General features: G+C 41.2%; 1 protein-coding gene across 1 annotated transcript in view; it reads right to left on the reverse strand.

The window, feature by feature from the left end:
• Positions 1-20463, reverse strand: part of eif2ak3 (eukaryotic translation initiation factor 2-alpha kinase 3) — a 43500-nt gene that overhangs the window by 16559 nt on the left and 6478 nt on the right. The window contains 3 exon segments of the mRNA XM_042501278.1: positions 330-460; positions 653-847; positions 10797-10926. Coding sequence (XP_042357212.1) covers positions 330-460; positions 653-847; positions 10797-10926 — 456 coding nt within the window.

Raw genomic sequence — 20463 nt, forward strand, 5'->3', positions numbered from 1 at the left:
TACATACAGCATATCTATATTACAATCATGCCAAAAGTTATGCCTTATGCATGAACACAGCCAAAATTAGCAAAATGAAGAATTAAAAGCAAATAAAATGCGCCAAACAGTCCCTAAGGGTTGTATTAAAACACATCTAGTAAGCCAAAAGGTAAGCAATAACAGGGACTATTGGCTGAAAGGTTAACTGACTTTATGTAAAACCACTGACAGAAAGTCAATCGAGTGTCTGTGACCCTTTCTGGAAAACCACACAAGATACAGTCGCTTCCTCGTGACTCAAACTGACTGACAGTGACAGATTGATTGACTGATTAAATAAAACTCACTTCTCCATCCCTGATCGAGGCCTGATGGCTCGCACAGTCTTCTGAGTCCTCTGCAGCAGGAGCACGTCCTCGGCCTCCATCTCCTCGTCCCCCCAGCGGCTGCAGCCCACCGCAGAGCAGATGTACCGCAGCTGAGGCAGAAAAAACAAGAGGGGAAGTTACAAAAAGGGTCATTATGCTGTGTTCATGTGGTGAGAGCAAGTTTGTAATGTGTCAATCTTTTTTTTTACAAAAAAACAAACCTACAATTGCTTTGACTCTCTGGGTAAGAGATTCTTCAAATATGTCAACATATTCTGAGCTTTAAACGTGACTTCACTCACCTTGCCACTGTAGGCACCCAGGCCGTAGGTAGTAAGAGATTTGCCCCCAACCAGGACAGTGTCCTCCCCGATTCTATAGGACGAATCCAGCAGGGACTCCACGCTGAAAGGCACTGCCTCCATACTCTCCCTGTCCCGGTTCCACTGGAACAAGGCACCATCCAGTGAGGGAATGACCATCTTATTGCCAAAAACCTGCAGGAAGGAAGAGGTTGAAGTGTTGATTGATGAGGCGCCAAAACAGGTTGATATTAATGAGTTTATAGTAGTGATTTGGTAATTTCTCTTTCAACACAAAACAACATACAGTTCTTGTCAAAAATTCTTCAACACCTTTTTGTCATTTTTATCCATTATAATAGGCATCTTTGGCCCATACTGAAAACGGCAGTTTCTAGATTGGTTAGTTTTGTCAAGTGAGTCTGTCAAGTGACGTATGGCTGCTTTTGAGTTTGAAAACTCTTGATCTTCATTCATTTAAAGAGGCAAAGCTTCTACTTCAAAAGAGTTTAAGCTCCTGTTAAGAAATCTTCTGCTTCATAAACAGAGTTATCGATGTCTTACAAACCATCCATCATAAACCCCCCAGCGCTGGATCACATAGCAGGCTGGTGCCCAGCAGCCGCAGCAGCAGCAGGTCTAACACGTGTAATGGCAGCAACAGAAAGTTTGCTGATCTGGCAGGGAGTCGGTTTGCATTGGCTGGATTCAGGTTAATATGTCCAGTGAGTTTAATCTCATTTAGAAAAACAATAAACATGGAAGGTCTTTAGAAAATTACATTTATGAATAAAATACTTCACCAAGATAATCAAATTATCATTTCCAAATTTGTTTTTTTTGCTCTCCATCTGAAGACCAAACATGATTTCCTGTTAAATGCTAAGATCTCTCGTGCTCGTGCACTAGTGGAGATCTTATTGCACATGCGCTTACAGAGATGTGTGTGTCTGCAGCTAGGTGCTGTTGGTTTATCTTGATACCTGTAATACATTAATGTTAGCCACTGTTTGACCACAGATGCAATACAGATAAAGTTTTCTGAACAAGCCCGATACTCAAAAGAGTATGTGAAGTACTGATTGCAATCCGGCTGAAACTACATCAGTTCATTAGGACGCTCTGCTCCAGTTTCACGATGATAGCTGCTGATCAACACTGTCCTTGGCAACAGAACTGATTCCGGATTTATTTCTTCTGTCTGATGCAATGGCTTTTAACACACATCAAACCTCCTGTATTATCTCTCACACTCTGAAAAGTGGATTTCAGCTCAGACAGACAATCGTTCAAACACAAAAACACTTGCCCACACAGACAACAGTGGCCGACACACATCCTCCCACACAGCGGCTTCAGCCCACGCACACTTGGACTTGATCCACCGGCTCGGGACCATTACACAACTAAGAGCCTAAGTAATTAACCTGGATCTTTACAGAAGTGTGCGTATGTGGATAATGTGTGTGTGTGTGTGTGTGTGTGTGTGTGTGTGTGTGTGTGTGTGTGTGTGTGTGTTTGTATGTGTGCTATTAGGTGCTCACTGTAGGGGGGCAGTGAGGATGACATCATCGCAAAAAAACCTGAGCCTAATCCCGATTTAACCTTCACAGCTTTAACTCGTCAGGGGGCGTAAGGACAATTGTTTTTATGCAAAGTCGTTATTACACAAAGACTGCTGTCAAAAAGCTCATTTGGACGTCCAAGTTGTGACTCACTCTTATCCACAAACTGTTCAGTGACATAACAGCAATATTTGGACCAACTAGTGATTCACTGTCTTGTTGATGGACCCATGAGATGCTGCTGTGACCTGTAAATCACCTTGTTTTGGACATCATATTAGATTAAATGAAAAGGTCAGTCGCTTTGTGTTGGATTATAAAATGCCAGGAGGAAGAAACGTGGAAACAGAATGATTTACTAGAGAGAGCGAAGCCGGGAGCAAAGGTGATGTCATCTTTTCAGAGGGGGGTGGGGGGTTTGGAGAAGATAAATTTAGCAAGTGAAAGGAGGAGGGGTTAACAATCTGACCATCACATCACACCATGCTGGTTTGGCTGAGGGGGTGTAAAGAGGTTTATAGCAGAGGGGAACTTCTCAGGGCTGTGGATGAGTCATCCTGCGACTGATGCCTTAATCCACGTCTCTGATCCAGCAAAGAGTCCAGACACCCTGGATCTCTTCTCTCAGCTGCACATCCTGTCCATCTCCTCCATGTCCGCACACATTCAAACACTCGAGGTCCCATACACTGATTTCTGCACTGACTGGTCTAACATGCTGCCATACAAAACTCTACATCAGCAAATAAACAGCGGCGAAGTGTTCAGTTCCTTTCCGAAAGTATAAGTACAAATTACACACGGGGAAAATATGAAAGTGAAAGTTCAGCATTAAAAATGTTACTTAAGTAAACGTAAGTATAATCAGGGAAATACACTATCTACCTATTGACATAATGCTAGCCCGTCCTCACTGCACAAATGTAGATCTAGTGCTAACCTCTTTGTTGTAAATGCGATTCTGGTGGCGGAAAATTCAACAATTCATGATACATGTCTGTTGGGTAAATTTATACATTTATATCTTACAGTACATTTGCCACTGAGCCTACACAAACCCTGCAAGCCTTTGTTAAGAAAATGTTTTTTTCATTAAAATGGATACGTTGCTCTGCCAATTAGGATGATAATTTAAATTTTGTGTCTGTATAGCATTTGAGAAAGAAACAAGGTTCAAGGAAAAGGATGTATTTTTATAAACATTTTCTGGATTACATGAGAAAAAACAACAACATCAAAGCAAATTAAAGGTATCCTTTGATGAGATGGTATGAAATTATGAACTGCCCACCCCTACTGTTTATTTCATGTCTTTGTCTTATTTATTTTTGTATAAAATGGTCTTTGTTTACCTTGGTCTTAAAAAAAAAGAAAAAATCTAAATCAAAACATGGCTTAGATTTAGCATTTTGAACACCATAAAATATTCAAAAGAGCCTATCACTTAAAAAAATACTCTAAATGATTAAAATGAAAAAACTGACTGCTCAGCAGGAATGTTCCCTCCTCCTTGTGTCTCGTTCACTCTGAATTTATTCATTTTTTAAGAGCTATAACTCAGACTCATTCAAGTCTTACCCCCGTCCCTTTTTCTGAATGTGCCTTTCTTTAACAAAAAGATCACTATCGCTCTGAGACCAGAGCCATTCACTTATTTTAGAGTATTTGTCTGTTGGCTGTTACAGAGGTGACTTCACTCTGTAAGGTCATTTATAGATTCATATCAAACCTGGAGCAACATCACCTTACCTGTGCTGCTTTCAGATGTCTCTCACAGTTATCTAAACCTTTGAACGTTGAAAAAAACTGAGTCAATTTCTTTCAAAAACGGGAAAAAAAGACAATAAACAACTTGGCATTGAATATCCCGCAAATTGCAAGAAATTAGTAGATTTATAAAATTGTTTTTAAAAAGCTATGTTAAAAAAGAAAGGTAGAGAAAATCTATATATTACTAATTATAATAATTACATATCTTAAAATCATATTAGAGAATTGCTATAATTTTTCAAGCACTTTTCCCATGCATTTCCTTGTTTGCTTTTTATTCTATTTTTTTGTGACTAATTTCTTAATAATTTTTGGGTCATTTTGTCCTTATTTCTCATTGACCTCTTTTGTTTTTGAAAGAACTCAAGACAATCGCACAGGTTTCAAAGGGTTAATGCATCAATACCATAAATGCATTTCATCATAATAATTATAAATTCATTGTTATTGGTATTGTTTTAAAGGTTTTAGTTCTATACACAGTTTACTAATGGAGGCATTCATCAAATGAGCTGGAGCACTGATGATGATTTGATATTACTAATCATGTCATCGTTTTCCACCCTTGGGAAATGTATAGCTTTAGTTTCAAAGGGACTGAGGTGGGGGGTCGGACGCTGGTGCTGCCGACGCTCCAGCGATCCTGTCAAACAGTGTCAGCTCTCACCCGCCGTTAATGTGCCACTGCTGGCCCACAAGGCTACTGCTCCACTTAAAGGCGGCAGACGGAGTGAGAACAGAGAGAAAAAGAAGAGTATTGCTGGTGGTTTGAGCAACAAAACACACAAAAAAAACCTCCCTATCAAAACAAAATCAGAGTGCCCGGACAAAATATCGACTTTCTGCCAAAAATATCGCCCATCTGGCCATTTTTTTTTTTTTTTTTATTTCCTCCGCCACGGGAGAAGAATTATTGCTTGTCACATTAGTCACAGCGCAGCGATCGATCGTTAGTCACTGTGTAGTTATCAATCAAATTCTCTCATCGTTTATTCATTCATTCACACGGCGTGCCAGCAGACGTATGCAAGTGTGTGTCAGAGTGAGCATGTCTGTATTGTCTGTTGTGTGATGACATCATCTTTGGTCTGAAGCATTACCTCACCACCCCTAATCACCCCCCCCCCCCCCCCACACACACACATCTCGTCTTCATCCCTTTCACCCCAAACCCCCCCAACATGACTCACTCCACGTTGGCACTGGCCCACTCTATGTAACCCCCCCCCCCCCCCCCCCCCCCCCCCACACACACACACACACACACACACACACACACACACACACACACACACACACACACACACACACACACACACACACACTCCTCACCCCCCCCAACACCCCGGAGCGACTCCTGGCTTTTTGAAGTGATGGCTTCTTTTTCTGCAGACAATGCTGTTTGTGGCTCTGCTGTCCCTCATTTCACTACCACAAAAAAAAAACAAAAAAAAAAAAAAAAACGACACACAAATACACACTCCGCAGGATGCAGCAGGTGACTGGCTGTTTCCTCCCCGGCGTGTCGAGGCCAGCCAATGGCACGGCAGCAGACCTCCCCTAGCCTCTAATCACCGAGCAGACTGGCGTCTCAGGGACCCGGCGTGCACCAATGAAACCGTTGCTAAGGCAAGGAGGCGTGGGGGGACTGGTAGAAGCTAGTGGCAGCCCCCCCCCTCCACCAACACACACACACACACACACACACACACACACACACACACACACACACACACACACACACACACACACACACACACACACACACACACACACATACACACACACACCAGACAGGCATTCCAGGTTACAGAGGCCAGTGAGGGCAAAGCTAGATTTAAACTTACGTAAAGTGCATGATGAAACACACACACACACACACACACACACACACACACACACACACACACACACACACACACACACACACACACACACACACACACACACACACACAAGCAAACTCTCTGGGGACCATAACAAATGACGTCACAGCGAAGCGAAGTCGCCGGGTTCAGAGCTGACAGGCATCTCTCCTCGTTCCGCTCCGTCAGCCAAATGAAAGCCAACAGGTGAAAACACACAGATAGAGGGAGTCCAACACACACACACACACAAACACAAACACACACACACACACACACACACAGTCAGCATCCTCTGTCACAACATGAGCACGCTGCCGGATGACAGGAGGATGTTACATGTGTGTCTGTCTATGAATTTCTTGACACGCTCTTGTGAAGTCTCACACACTGAACACAGATGTAAAGGCAGGAAAACAGCGCGCTGTCCTCAGAGAGCCCGAAAAGCAGCTGCGGAGAGCAGCGACATAGAAATACTTTGTTACACTATTTTTTCTCTGACTCTGAGTTCGCTCGTTACACTTTCTTGGGAAGAAGAACTTTTTGCTACGAGGTAAACTAAAACGAGATTTAAATCTGCAAAACAATAACTGATAGGCCATATTCTTAAACAGTTAATGTATGCAAAGAAGTATTTTACTGTAAGTACTGTAAGTATAGGGTCTTAGTTTAGCATAGCAGCACTTCCATTACTCAACAACATTAGACTATGTACGGTCGGGCGATATGGAATAAAGTCTTATCACAATATTTTTTTCATATCAGATGATATTGATATATATCACGATATACATCAAATCACTATTTCTGTCAAGCTTAAAGGTTCCTGTTTACTCCTAAGTGAGATATGAAGATATTATAAGGTTAAGTTTAGTTTAAATATTTAGTTTCTGTCAGACATTGAAAATGACAAATACACTGTAGAACAGGCGTCACCAACTGGACGACCTATTCTACTAAAATTCAAAGAGGTCCAATTAATAAAATTTCCTCCCAGCAAAGGTCCTAAGCTCATACCTAAAATCAATATCACGATTAATTGAACATTATACTTTGATTACGATTAAAGAACGATTATTTTGCTTTCAGGGCTGAAAAACTGGTTCAAATCGAAAACTAAATCAAGCTGTGTCCTTAAAATTGAAAGGCTAACTGAATCGTGATACTAATGGTAACGCTAACTAAAAGACAGCAAATACCATTTTATTCCCAAGTTTTCTCTTGGAAGTACAAATGAAAAAAACGAAAAAAATGCAAATATATATAAAATGAAAGCACATCAGGTGTTTCAGCTGATTTCCAAGGATCCAAATATAGCAACTTTGGGGTTACTCACTGTAGAAGAATCTCATTCAAGTGTTTAGGAACCTCCCATGTTAGCGGCTGAATGGCCTCTCAAGTGTGCGCCATTCAGCCTGAAAAATCTGCCCGTTTTCATCCCAGTTAAACACCACAGCAGCTAAGTTCACTGATTAGCAACCCTACAATTAGAAGGAGGAAACTAATCACTGAAATCAGCTGCTCAAGTGTGGGCTGGCAGTAAAAAGATCGTCAAGCTCCTAAATGGCTCATGCTTGAGAACTGCTGTGTGTGAGATTTAGACAAAAAGAGCCTTTTTGTCTCGTGTCCTCGGAGGTTATGCTGTGGAGAACCCCTAAAGGTTCCTCGAAGCACTTGAAAGTTTATTCAGTAGAGACTGTGAGTGCCGTATAGCTTCTCTGCTGGATGCATCAGGATGTAAATTTGACCTTGAATATAAAGTTGCACCCCGCTATACTGAATTACCAGATATCACAGTAGTTATATGGAAACTGCAGATTTTCATGCTGTCAGAAGAAGGGAAACGCGATTCTCTACGGTCTGATCAAAGCCCTCCGCCTGCTCATGTATCTGTTTATTAAATTAAAAAAAAAAACTTAGTTAAGCCAAAACAAGGCTGTTTTCTCAGAGATTAAAAGTGTTTATCCCCGATTGTCAGTTTTGTTTTCTGTGCTGTTAACCTGAGTTCCTTCTTTTCCCACATTTCTACATTTTCTTTACGAAATTTTATCATAAAAAAGTAGATGTAGCAACTTAAATAGACTCACAAATTTACATATGTTTGCCTGATAACCACAGGGGTAAATAGTCAGGATATCTATTTGGACTAAGGATGCGGATGTTTAATTTTTTTTTTGACATTGATACTGTTATGGAGACTCCTTCACAATCAGAGTCTTTAACAATACCACTATCGATACATTTCCCGCCAAAAGCTGAATTTTCTTTTCTTGGTGTTACATTTGAACACATCATGATAACGTTTTATTTACCTTTGCCTATAGTCATTTTACTCAGCAGACCTTGAAAATATCACAATGACACCATATGTAAACTAATTTATTTAGCCAGTTAGCTCTCATCCTGCTCGGATTTCAACACCGGTTAATTATTTTTAACTGACGGGACTTGCTACAAAGTTCGGGTGTGCTTCACTGCTGCTGTGAGTGGATGATGATGAAGACTGTGCAGCAGCTCACAGAGTCTAAGCAGTTTTTAAGTTACTGCATGTAGGTTTAATTTGATGCACTAATGTTGACGTGCTTGGCCATGGAAGTTGTGTCCCCCCTTAACCACCAGATTTCTTCTTCGCTTGGTTTAATATTCGTTCGCTGGCAATTCAGTTGTTTTCATTGGATAATCGATGTACGTGAACCAATGATTGGATTTAAATGACGTGACTCGACTTGAGATGTAGTGTTACCTTATAGGACCCACGGGACTCGACGGCAGTACTGATATCTCAAAAGTCGTTTTTTTCTGGTTTTGAAAAAAGGAAAACCGGGTCCTCAATAAAACTTGGTTTCAGTCTCCATCCTTCCTCTTACAACTGTAATATGATTTGTAGGCCGAGGCATCTCTGTAGCAGCACAGTGCTGCTACGGTACACTGTGACACATTTTTCCCACTGTGGCTCTTAGGACATGGATATCGCAATTTCTATATTATTTTTAATTGATTGTGCAACCCTGATTTATACACATTTCTAATTCAGAAATGAAGTTGTGATACCCTTTCCCACCACCAACTGATTTCAAGTCTTTTGTTTACATCTCTGGGAAGCAAAATATACAAAAAGTACATCACAACATCTGAGCCAGACTTTTTATGGGGGGAAATCCCATCTGGTAAAAAGGTGTTAAACTTTGTGAACTGATTCTAGATTGCTTCTTTTTATTGTTGTACCAGACTAATAAAGCAGAAACGTATTTAAATGACAGAGCCAGAGAGTTCATTAGAGTCAAACCCGCCTCGCCAGCACCAGCAGACCAACATTAAACTGATCTCAGCAGCCACCCAGACCCTTGTTAGTATCAGAGGCTTTTTCCCCGAGGCAAAACTCTCGCACCGAGTGAGTCCACATCAAAGTGAACCGTGAGCACGTCTCTGGTATGTATCTCGGAGAGCAGCGCTCTGGGCTACACTTCACTTTCAGCATGTCGGTGTGGGCGGTTTAAGCTTCTGTATACATGTACAGACGAGGGTCTCGCTGTGCTTGTATGTGTAAACCACTGCAGTCAACAAAGAGGCTAATCCTCCGGGCAAAACAACTACTCTCAGATTTATGTGGGGGTGTACAGTACGTCTGGTGTGTGTTGTGTTTGTGTGTACATGAAATGAATGTAAGCAACAGCAGTCCTTGGTTGACTGTTCAAAGTGCACAGAGTTCAATTATTGGTCTCCCTGTCTACAGAAAGACAGCCAGAAGGGACAACGTTTGTTTGGATGCAAAGACTCAGAAGAAACTGCATCCTTAACCTCACACTGACATGTCAAGACTGTGGAAATGGACTTTTATCATCTTCTGACAGATCTTAAACTGACGCTGCTCAGCTGATTAAGACGCTGTGGCTGCATTTGCATATGTCATTTGAATAAAACCAAAAGGGGAATTCTTTATAGTATTTGTCTATCAATCTGGTATATTTGATTTTTAATACATGGACTGGCATTTTTATTTGTTACGGTTGACAAGAAGGGCAATAAATTAGATTTTTATCGCGTTAACATTCTTCTTTATGTGTGCTACAAGCTGGCATTTCTGTGGGAATCCTTTGGCAGGATAAGAGTCAGTTTCACCATCATCAGCATCAATCATAACAACAATTTCGAGCTAGCAATGTGAAATCAGCAGCTGCGAGTTTGTTTACACTGAGCATAGTTAATATATATGCCTTGAAATATGAGCGCTCACACTGCTAATTTCCTATTTACTATTTCTTCTTATCTCTTATAAACTTGTGCTTTTATGCACTTTTACTGTTTTGGCTTTTGTTGTTTAATATTTCTTTATATTCTTTTATTTCCACCTCCGGCCTGTCTGTTTCCACAGTTATGGTATCCATGCACTGTATAATGACCGTAATATTATTATTAGTTTTTTTTTCTATGCATTATTAGGTTTAAACTTTTATTACTCTCACATGTAATACACTCACTTTGAGCTGCATTTTATGTATGAAAGGTGCTATACAAATAAAGATTATTATTATCATTAATTTCTGTTAGCACATTAATGGTAATTCCCAAAATGTGATTTCGAGCTCACAATCTAAGTGCTAGTTACTAGTCACATGGTTGTCACAGTTAAATCCAGAATAAGGATATGCCGTATACCTTTGGAAACTGATATGTTTCCATTAGGCGTATTATATTCACAATTTGAGGGTTAATAGAAACCTGCCTATTCAAAGAATGGCAGTTTTTGGCATTTCTGTATTGGCTTTATTTATCGGCCTTGGAGGCTGCTGCTTGGATGCAGCAGTTTTTCTTTTTTACTGTGGAAGTGTGGTAGGACAGGAGTGAAAATCTCCCGTGTTACCGTCTCTTGAGTGCCATTTCAACATTAAATAAGTGTACTTATCTGTCACATTCAAATGGATACAAATACAAAGGTTGATCTACCTCCGGTTTGCTGAGGCTGGACGACACCAGGCACCCTGAGCCGACATCTAGGTCCCACTGCTTCCTGCCCTGGTTGTGGGGATCCAGAGCCGAGATCCGCCCATCCAGAGTGCTGATGATCACAAGAGACCTGAGGACGGCACAAATAAAGATTTGTAGAGACCTACTGCAGCTTTACAAACTGACATGGATATTCTCTTTTTTAAGTGTCGACAAGACTGCAGTGCATCTCTGCAAGCAGTTTTTTTAATTTACAGTGTTGTATTATCTTCCCTGTGGGGGCTTACGTTTATTGCCACCACAGTCTAGACACAAAAGGGCGAAGTGGTGGTGCAGATGTTGTCTTTGCCTTTGCAGTCTTCACCCTTGTTTAGCAATCAGGGTGACCTTCAACTGCAGCCAACAGCACACCTGTGCCATGACAAACTCCATCCTGTCAGCTCGTACGGGTGGCATGTTGATTAAAGATGGAACCAGAGCGGGGGATTATCAGACCTGACCAGACATCCCACACACAGCCACTTATTTCCATAAAAAACACAGTATGAACGTGTAAGGCCATGAATTCTCAGGGGTTAGTGAAGCAAAACAGAAATCCATCAAAAATGCGACTTGTTCATTTGTGCTGCAATTTCAAAGGCAAACCACATGAAAATATCAAATACGTCTGAAATGCTGAATGAAGAGACTGTGAAGTCTGCTGACGGAGCTGGAGGCGAGTGAACTTTGTCACAAATGGATGGATGCACTGCATTAACCCTTTGAGACACGAGCAAATTGGCTTGAATGTGAAGAAATTATTCCAAAATTAGCAAGAAATTAGTAAAAAGTACAAGAAAATGACCTTATATTAGTCAAATAATAATAAAAATAAAAATAGAAGAAAAAATATTAGAATAAAATAAAAGAAGACAGACATTGAAATTGACCTGAAAAAAACACTTTAAAAATATAAAAATACTGCAAAAATAATTTTAAATATTAAATCTGTGATAACTATAAATATAGTTTTTCCCTAGTTTTTCCCCCCTACCTTTTTAAAAAATAATTTTCTAAATCTACTAATTTCTTGCAGTTTGTGGAACATTTCTCTCCGAGTTGCTTATGGCCTTTTACCCCATGTTCATAAAAAAAAAGAGTTTGAAGGTTTGAATACCTGTGACAGGTGACTGACAGCAGCACAGGAGAAGTGATGTCGCTCCAGGCGTCAAAGGGTTAATAAACTATTCTTAATGATTTTGTCTTTCATTTGCTGACAACTTTCAACATTTTAGCATTTCATTCTCTCAGAGTCTATATCTGATGTAGAAAGCAAGCAAACTTATTTCAGACCAGTTTAAAAATCAAAATAAAGAAACGGAGCTGGAGGGCAGACAACATTGATTTCATTTATTCAAGTACTGAAAATGATTTGCACTTCTTATGTCCTCATTTTACAGTGGACGATTCTCTTTTTTAAAGTCAGGCAGAGTTTGTCACACCTCAGGTACGGGAGGAGCACACTGATGATGCTCTCAAACAGATGGCAACAGCTACTGTTTAGAGCACACAGGGGGATCCAACATGGATAGTTTTCTCAGGCTGAAAACTGTTATTATGGCCGTAAAATTAGGCGCATTTACATGGAAAACCTCAAATCAATGTTTTATGTGTCGACAAAGACCGTCTTGTATTCAGAGTCGCTACATTTGTTCAGTGACATTTCGGATTTGTCTTGGCTGTCTTCTGGGCGTTTCGATATTGGCAGAAAATTAGTGTTGGCTTGACTGCCCACGACAAGAGCTCAGAGAAAAAACTGTGTCAGTTCTGTTAAGAAAACAAGCAAACCTTGTTTAATTTCACTCTCGCAGATCTTTGTGAGTTTAGGCACAACACAGATGAAAGCCTGTTGGATGATATAGTGAAAAATGTTTGGCAAAAACTGCACTGATTCCTCAAGAAATACTTTCACACTGAACGCTGTTATTTTGAAATGAAGTCGACGTATTTTCCACATATTTCATTCAGAGGCATTGTTGGCAGAGACACAGTGTGAAGCTAAAAATAAGACGCGGGGGGAAAATAAGATGCAGGGGGTGAAAGCAGTTTCCCTTAGATGATGTATGGGCTACGGATTTCTCACAGCCCCCATGAGCTTTACCTCAGAGAAAAGGTTTTTTTGAATTCTTGCGGTGGTGGATTTTACATTAATTCTGCATGTCTACCAAAGCATTCAACTTGGTGAGGATTTTTCTCCCACTACAAATTCTCCAAATGAGTTTCATTCCCTTTTATGTGCCCGCACAGCAACATTTTTGAACAGTTCTCCTTTCTTTCGTGTAGTATCTTTAGGCTAAAAACAGTCGAGTTGAATGAAACGAGACATCGAGCCCCACCCTTCGCCTATCTCTTAACGGTTCTGCCGCATTGCTTGTCAATCAAGCCCTGAGCTCTGGCAGGGGCCACCTCGTGACTATTGACTTGTATCTGTCTAGAGGAGATGCTGTCAACGGGACTTTTAGCTTTATTTAACAGACAGACACACACATGCCATCTCTGAGTACCCACTGCGCCACATCCACACAGCTGGGACCCAAACAGCTTCCCTCTGTCGGCCGCTGGGGCATATGGGGTTTTAACTGCCTCCCTCGAGGGCAACTAGACAGCAGTTGCTGAGGGAGGAGACACTGTTACACTTGTTCTCTTTCACAGCGCAGACTGATAAAATTAGGGAAAAAAAGCAAACATCAACTGTGCTATCCATCATTAAGACCACAGATACTCAACTTGCTTTTCTTGAGGGGCCAATTTTGCAAAAGGACAGGAGGCCAGGGGCCAATCGCAGCAGCCCCATACACATTTTCTACGATGTCAGGACATTTCTAGGATTTTAAGAAGTTAAGATGTTTCTTGGATTTTTTGGATTTCGCACATTCCTTGGATGTTAAGACATTTCGCAGATTTTAGGACATTTCTCGGATTTTAGGACATTTCTCAGGGCATTTCTCAGATTTTAGGACATTTTTCAGATTTTAGCCTGTTTCTAGGATTTTTGCAAGTTCCTAAGTTTTTAGGGCATTTCAAGGATTATAGGATATTTCTAGGATTGTAGTACATTTCTAGGATCTTAGGATGTTTCTAGGATTTTTTTTTTAGGGACATTTCTTGGGCTTGGAATATTTCTAGAATTTTAGGACATTTCTCGGATTTTACAGTGTTTCTAGGATTTTAGGACATTTCTAGGATTTTAGGACAGCAGGGACTTAGCTAGGACTTCTATCAGAGGGTGCAGGGTGTCCTCCACTGACCCGGTTTTAAAAGCGAACTTTATTTGGATGCTGTTGTATGCATGATGGCATCTTATGTATACTTTATGTATACTAAAAGTACAACAACAATTCCCGGTGTGAATCACTTTATTTTTATTGTGAATTAGAAAATGGTTGGGGGGCCACCCGGCACCCTACTAGGGGCCAGATTTGGCCCACGGGACATAAGTTGAGTATCACTGATTGAGACTGAGCAGGTGAATTGCTACTGACGAGCTATAATCCCTTATTGATTTCACCTATCGAACTCTCATCAGTCATGAAGGGGAGGGAGCATGTTCAAGGATGTTTGTGCCTCAGGACGACTAAGAACTGGATTGTTTCAAAGCGTGCAAATCAATTTTAGGAAGCTTTCACTCATGTTTCACTAAGACTTATTCACAGGGAGTCACACTTGCTGCTCTGGACCATCCAGGATCTGGAAGTTTGCATAAAAATGCAAATAGGCTCACTTAACAGTAATGAGCCATGTGTCTTTCAGCCCCATCAAAGCCAAGATTATCTCCCGAAATCTGCTCTCAGCATTATCAGCCTCGCCACTCGCACTGAAGTGTGGAGTACTAAGAAAAACATTGTTTTTCCTCTCAGCCACCAATAAAAACAGAGCGCTAAAGCCCGCTCTCACCCTCTCGATTGGCTGCGAGACCCTGCCAAAAATATTAGGCTGATTGGTTGTTGCTAAGCAGTCCGCTCTGTGAGAGGGTGGAAGCTTTGGCGGCCTTCGCTGGGCCGGCCCCGCCCCCTCCAAGTCATGCTGTGAATGTGGAAGTGAGGAAGAAGTCACCGAGAGCATCGAGTTCAACTTCAGAGTTGGAGTGAGGGAGAGCAAGAGATGGAAGAATTTGGTTGTGAGGGAGATCAAAGGCTGCTGCGGACTCTTTGTACTCCAGATAAAGGATGAGACGGAGTAGAGAGGGGGGGTCGGGGTGGGGCGGCACTTAACTCTACAACTAAGGTATCATGATGGTAATGGAGAAAACAAGTAGTGGAGGAGGGGGAGAGAGGCTATAAAAATAGTACTAAACCGAACAATAAAAACAACTCAAACAAAACAAACAGCCCTACTGTATCATTTAGAACTTGAGGCAATTTATTTTCCACGTCTGAGCCCCGAGACACTGCTGCTCCGCTCGTCACCAAAGGGATAACATGTAGCCTGTGGGGCTGCTGCTGCCGACTGTGACAGATGCAGGCGGCAGAGACACTGAAGAAGACGTTGGAATGGAGAATGAAGCGGGAGAAAGAGGGGGAAAGTGGTGAGGCTGCCAGCAGACTGAGGGTTGTTAGTGTCCTCGCCTGTAATGCTGTCAAAGTGTCATAATAGTGCAGAGTGCTTCTTCAATCACAAAGCGTACGGCGAAGCAGGGAGCCAATTAGCCTCGCTCTCACCAGACTCTCTGCTCCTCAGAGACACTCAGCCTCGGTCTGCACACACACCGGCGAAAACCGAGCTGCTGGTAAACACACTCCATTGAAAGAAGCAACCAGGATGTTTACACAGGCCAAGTCTCCAAGGAGCGGGAGCCGCCGAGTTAAACCAATCGCAACAACCTTCCACTTCGCAGCAGCCAATAGAAGCACTGTTTTTCTCCTTGTTTAGCCAATGGGTGGGCGGCTCTGCAGACTCTGAGCCAATGGCGGGGCAGAGCTGCCTGTAACCATGCAACAGCGAGCAGCCTGGATGCACGCTGGAGTGTGGAGTTCTGCTGCCGCGCAGCTGCCACTCAGCCTGCCGCGCAGCCACCGAGAGGCAGAACAAAAATACGAGAGCATGGGGAACACGTGGGGAGAAAGTTATGGATGCAGCTCTGAGCCAGCCGCACCCAGCACCACCGGCTGCACCAGCTGCTGGAAAAAAAGAGTCAAGTGCATTCCTTTGACCCGTGCAAATTCATACTGATAATACGGTTTATTCAGAATCAGAGTAAATCCAGTTCTGCCACAAATATGTGAAAGAAAAGCAACAGTAATCTAGTACAAACTAATGCAACACCAAATGAGTTTTTAAATCTTTCAGATAAGTGTTTAAGACTTTAAAACCTGAAGAATCATTAGTTTGGTGCTGCATTTACATGCCGTACACAAGCACTTAAACATGTGATTTAAAAAAAAAGAGGAAAAATGCAATGAGCACCTTGGCAAGAAAAAAGTGTTTAAAATTCGTAAAAGGTGACAAGAAAATGACATGAAAAGTGGCTGGGTGAATATTAGATATTCATAAAAAAGTCAAGAAAACTATTGGTCCTCAAAATGTTTTTTACAATTATGTTACAGAGAAAATATGTTTAGGTCTTTCTTAAGGATATTTTCATCTATTTGTTATTGTTTTGTAATCCTAATTTTTTTCTTTCGAAGCAATTTTCTTGTAACTTTTTACTGATTTCTTATCATTTTTTACCCTTTCTTGTTATGTTGCTCATTGCCTTCTTCCCTTGTTTTTGAAATAAATTCAGCCAATTTTCTCCGATTTAAAAGGGTTAATTGAGGTGATTGCATATTCAATTCAAGATATTGGAAGGTTTTAAGGACCTGCAGGCAGGTAGCACAACACAGCATGACACCAGGTCCTTTTTTCTTTGACAAACACGGATATGCTTCTTCCTTATGTGCCTTACAAAGTCTAAAATGAACGAACACTTAACAATAAGACTAGATTAAAGTTAAAAAAAGAAAACAAACTTCACCTAATAACCACAGATGACATAACACTTAAACACGGCTTAATGTGACTTGAAGGTTTATGTAACTGTCCTCTAAACGTGTTAAAAACATGTGATAAGTTTTTTCAGGTCTTTGTCCCAGCAGATGAAGCCTGATTAATGAGAGCCGGAGTGACAGACCTGCTGCGATGTGCAGTCTGCTTTAAAAAAAAAATCGACCATCCATCAGGGTCACTGCAGCAGACCACCGCAGCAGAGAGCAAAGGGCGTGGTTTTAAAAAAAACTTCTGGTACTTACATAAAAAAACACACACCATTTAAAAGCGTTGCCATGTCTCTCTCTCTCCTCCTGCTCAAGTGTGCTCCCCTCTCCAACGCGAATCATCTCACACGTGGTAAAATCCAAACTCTGTGGCGCCACGCTCCCGCCGGCTGATTGGCCGGGCTGCAGCTCTGATCCGAGGATCTGATTCGTTGTTGCTAAGCAGTGAGGAGCCATCGAGAGTGAAAACAAGACAACGTGGTCCTACTAACTACCAGCTAACTCCTTGTTTTCATGCTCCCCTCCCTCCCTCCCTCCCTCTCTGAGTTTCCCACCTTTTTGCCTCTGCCCCACCCATACTGCAGTGCTGCAGGATGGGTCCTGCCGACTTACCGAAATAGCCACTGACCTAATAAACTCATTTTTCTTGATATAATCAAAATGAATATTGTTTAACAATCACATTAATGAAGAAGGGCTTTCTATTTCTGTCTCTACACACGGTTATAAAACAAGCATATCGTTGATTGAGCCACAAGCTCTTCAATAATCCACACGGTGTTCATCAAGTGCAGACAGAGACAGAAATCGGATCATAATATCCCAACATCAGCAACTGCCGGTTGCTTTTTGGGCAACCTCTGCACACTAAACAATAACTTAACCCTTTGAAACCTGGACACATTTACTTGATTTCTTTCAAAAAACATGGGAAAAAGGCAATGAGCAACTTGAGAAGAAATGACCCAGAAATCAGCAAGAAATTAGCAAAACAATTACGAGAAAATCACAAGAAAATTACCTGAAAATTTGAAAATAAATAAATAAACTAAAAAAAAGCTTAAAAAATTTGAAAATATGTTTTTTAAATCCTATAATTCTGTAAAATAATTTAAAACATCTAATTATGATAGTTAAAAATATTTTAAAAATTCTGTGGCTTTAAAAAAGTATTCTAAATATTATATTTATTCTAAACCTACTTATTTTTTGCTATTTTTTATTTTATTCACAGAATTTACAGAACACTTTCTGCCATGTTGCATTTTTTTTCATCATGTTTTTGAAAGAAATCAAACCTATTGGCACTGGGTTCAAAGGTTCGAATACTTGTGAAAACCATTTGGAAGGGTTAAACAATATAACAGAGGGCAATAAAATAAGGAATAGTTGAATACGACCAAATAAGCGAGACAGGAATAAAAACATGATTATATAAGGAGAGGACAGTGATGATAAAATAGGTTAACAGATTATATAAGCTTGTTTGAAGTGATACTGGAGTCAAACGTTCAGACCTCTCTGATGTAAAACAACTGCTGCACACGGGCTGAGTTTGAAGAACTGAGCATAAAGTGCTCAATTAAAACTTCCCAGAGGGAGTTCAATCATCTTCATCTTGACCTGTTATTTTGGGGACAGTATCTATTTATAAAACCCACAACATCTCCCTGGTTACAGAAAGTGGACTACTGAAACAAAGTAAGAGGGGAAAAAAAAACAACAAGGAAATGAACTCTCTCCTCCCCCGAAAAAAGGGGAGAAAAAATCTCCTCCTCCTCCTTTACCTAACTATAGCCAGACCCATGTGGCCAACTCAAATTCTGAGCACTAGCCCGTCTCTCCGACGCAATTGGCCGAAAAGTCGCCCGGCTTGGCGGATTGGCTGTTGCTAAGCAGTAGGCTGGTGGGAGCCAGCCGGCGAGCAAAGTCGGCCCAGAAGAGCTGTTGCCGCTACAGGGCCCTGAGGGGGCGGGGGGGGGGGCGGCGGAGGGCCGCGGGTGGGAGGGTGGGGGGGGTAGCAAGTTCAAACAAAGCTGCTGTCCTCTCTCCTCTCACCTCCAAGTGCTCCCTGAGGTGCCGGAGGCCCCGATGGAGCGCTCGCTTGGCGGAGGCATCAAACCTGGCAGCGCCGTCACATGCATGATTCACACAAACACACACACAAAAGCCTTCAGACATGCACACACACACACACACATGCACTGAGACAGAGATGTAAACACCGAGTCTCCAGAGCAGAGTTTGTAACGTATAGATGGTTAAGAGTGAGGTGACAGCCGTCAGCCGGCAGCTTTCGTCACAAACTGAAGGCCGGATCAAAGCGAACATCTAGAATATTTATAGATTACAGGAAACAAGGGGCGGAGGAGGGAACGGGGATTAAAAAAAAAAAACAACTGACAGAAACTTAAAAATGTTGACATCTGAGCGTAGACTGCTTTTCAAGCTGTCCGCGGGAAATGTTTTCAAGAGTCTGTGTTTGAAGTGCTAGACTCCAAAATCTAATTTGGAAGAAATAAAAGGGCTTTACTGGAGGTCCATTCTCTGAGCAAAACAGAGACCCGGGCTTTGTGAGTTTTACCGTCAACAAAACACTAAAGTGATGCTTCTGAGGTGGAGGAAGTTCATAGGTTTGGATTTAATTGCATGAACTAGGACTGCTACATTAATCAGAAGGGAAAAAAACAAATTTTTCCCCAATTTTTTGCCAATATCCAATATTCTGATATATAACAACTCATTTGACAGATAGCTGGTATTGTCGGTACCATTAAACTCACATTTTTGGAAAATAAAGCAATTTCTTCTCCAAACCTGACTGAATATACCTCTTTATCTACATGCCTGTACCTCAGTTTATCTTTTTTTTATATGTATTTCAATTTTATCATCTGTTAATCTGTCTGTTTAATATTTGTTGTGTCATGTTATGTCTATTATAAAATAAGTGTTTTGTCTGGAAACCATGCAGGTTATAATGAAGCAAAGTTGTGTACCTGTTGACATTATTGCTATGAAGCCTTGTTTAGTGTGTGTTTTAGGTTTGTTTTGAATCAATCAAACTTTACAGCACTTCACAGAAAACCCACCACCCACTAGTGTTTGGGAGGTGTAACTACAGAGCAACACAGACACACTTTGATATATGTATTATAGCACTTTAATTTTGTTTGAAAACTAAGAATCATGTGTGAGAGTCGTGATCTCATTTCTTAGTGGGAAAAAACATAGTGATTCACATTTTAGCAAGAACCATGCAGCCCTAGCAAGAACCAGGACGTGGTTCTTTGTTTAGTTTTTTTAAAAAAGTGACTGTGTAAAGCTGATCAAGGGTGTGTTTGCATTATTATTATCACCACAGGACCTGTTCTGTTTGACTTGGAAAAACAGCAGGCGTCACAGCTAAAACCTTGAAAGGTCACGGAAGCAAAAGGCGATATGTTTTCAAAAGGCTGACCTAATTAATGCTGAGCATAGGGCCAATTACTGCCCAAAAAAGGGTTTGATTTCACAGTTTCACACTTAATCATAGCTGGGTGGCTTCTCTATTTTTCAATCCAACTCCACTGTCAACACTTTGTATGTTTAACCTTTTAAAACCTGGTTCGACATCAGTTTTCTTGTGCTGTGTTCAGACTCGTCTCAAGTTTTTT

This window comes from Plectropomus leopardus, chromosome 14 (assembly GCF_008729295.1).
Source record: "Plectropomus leopardus isolate mb chromosome 14, YSFRI_Pleo_2.0, whole genome shotgun sequence".
Lineage (NCBI taxonomy): Eukaryota > Metazoa > Chordata > Actinopteri > Perciformes > Serranidae > Plectropomus > Plectropomus leopardus.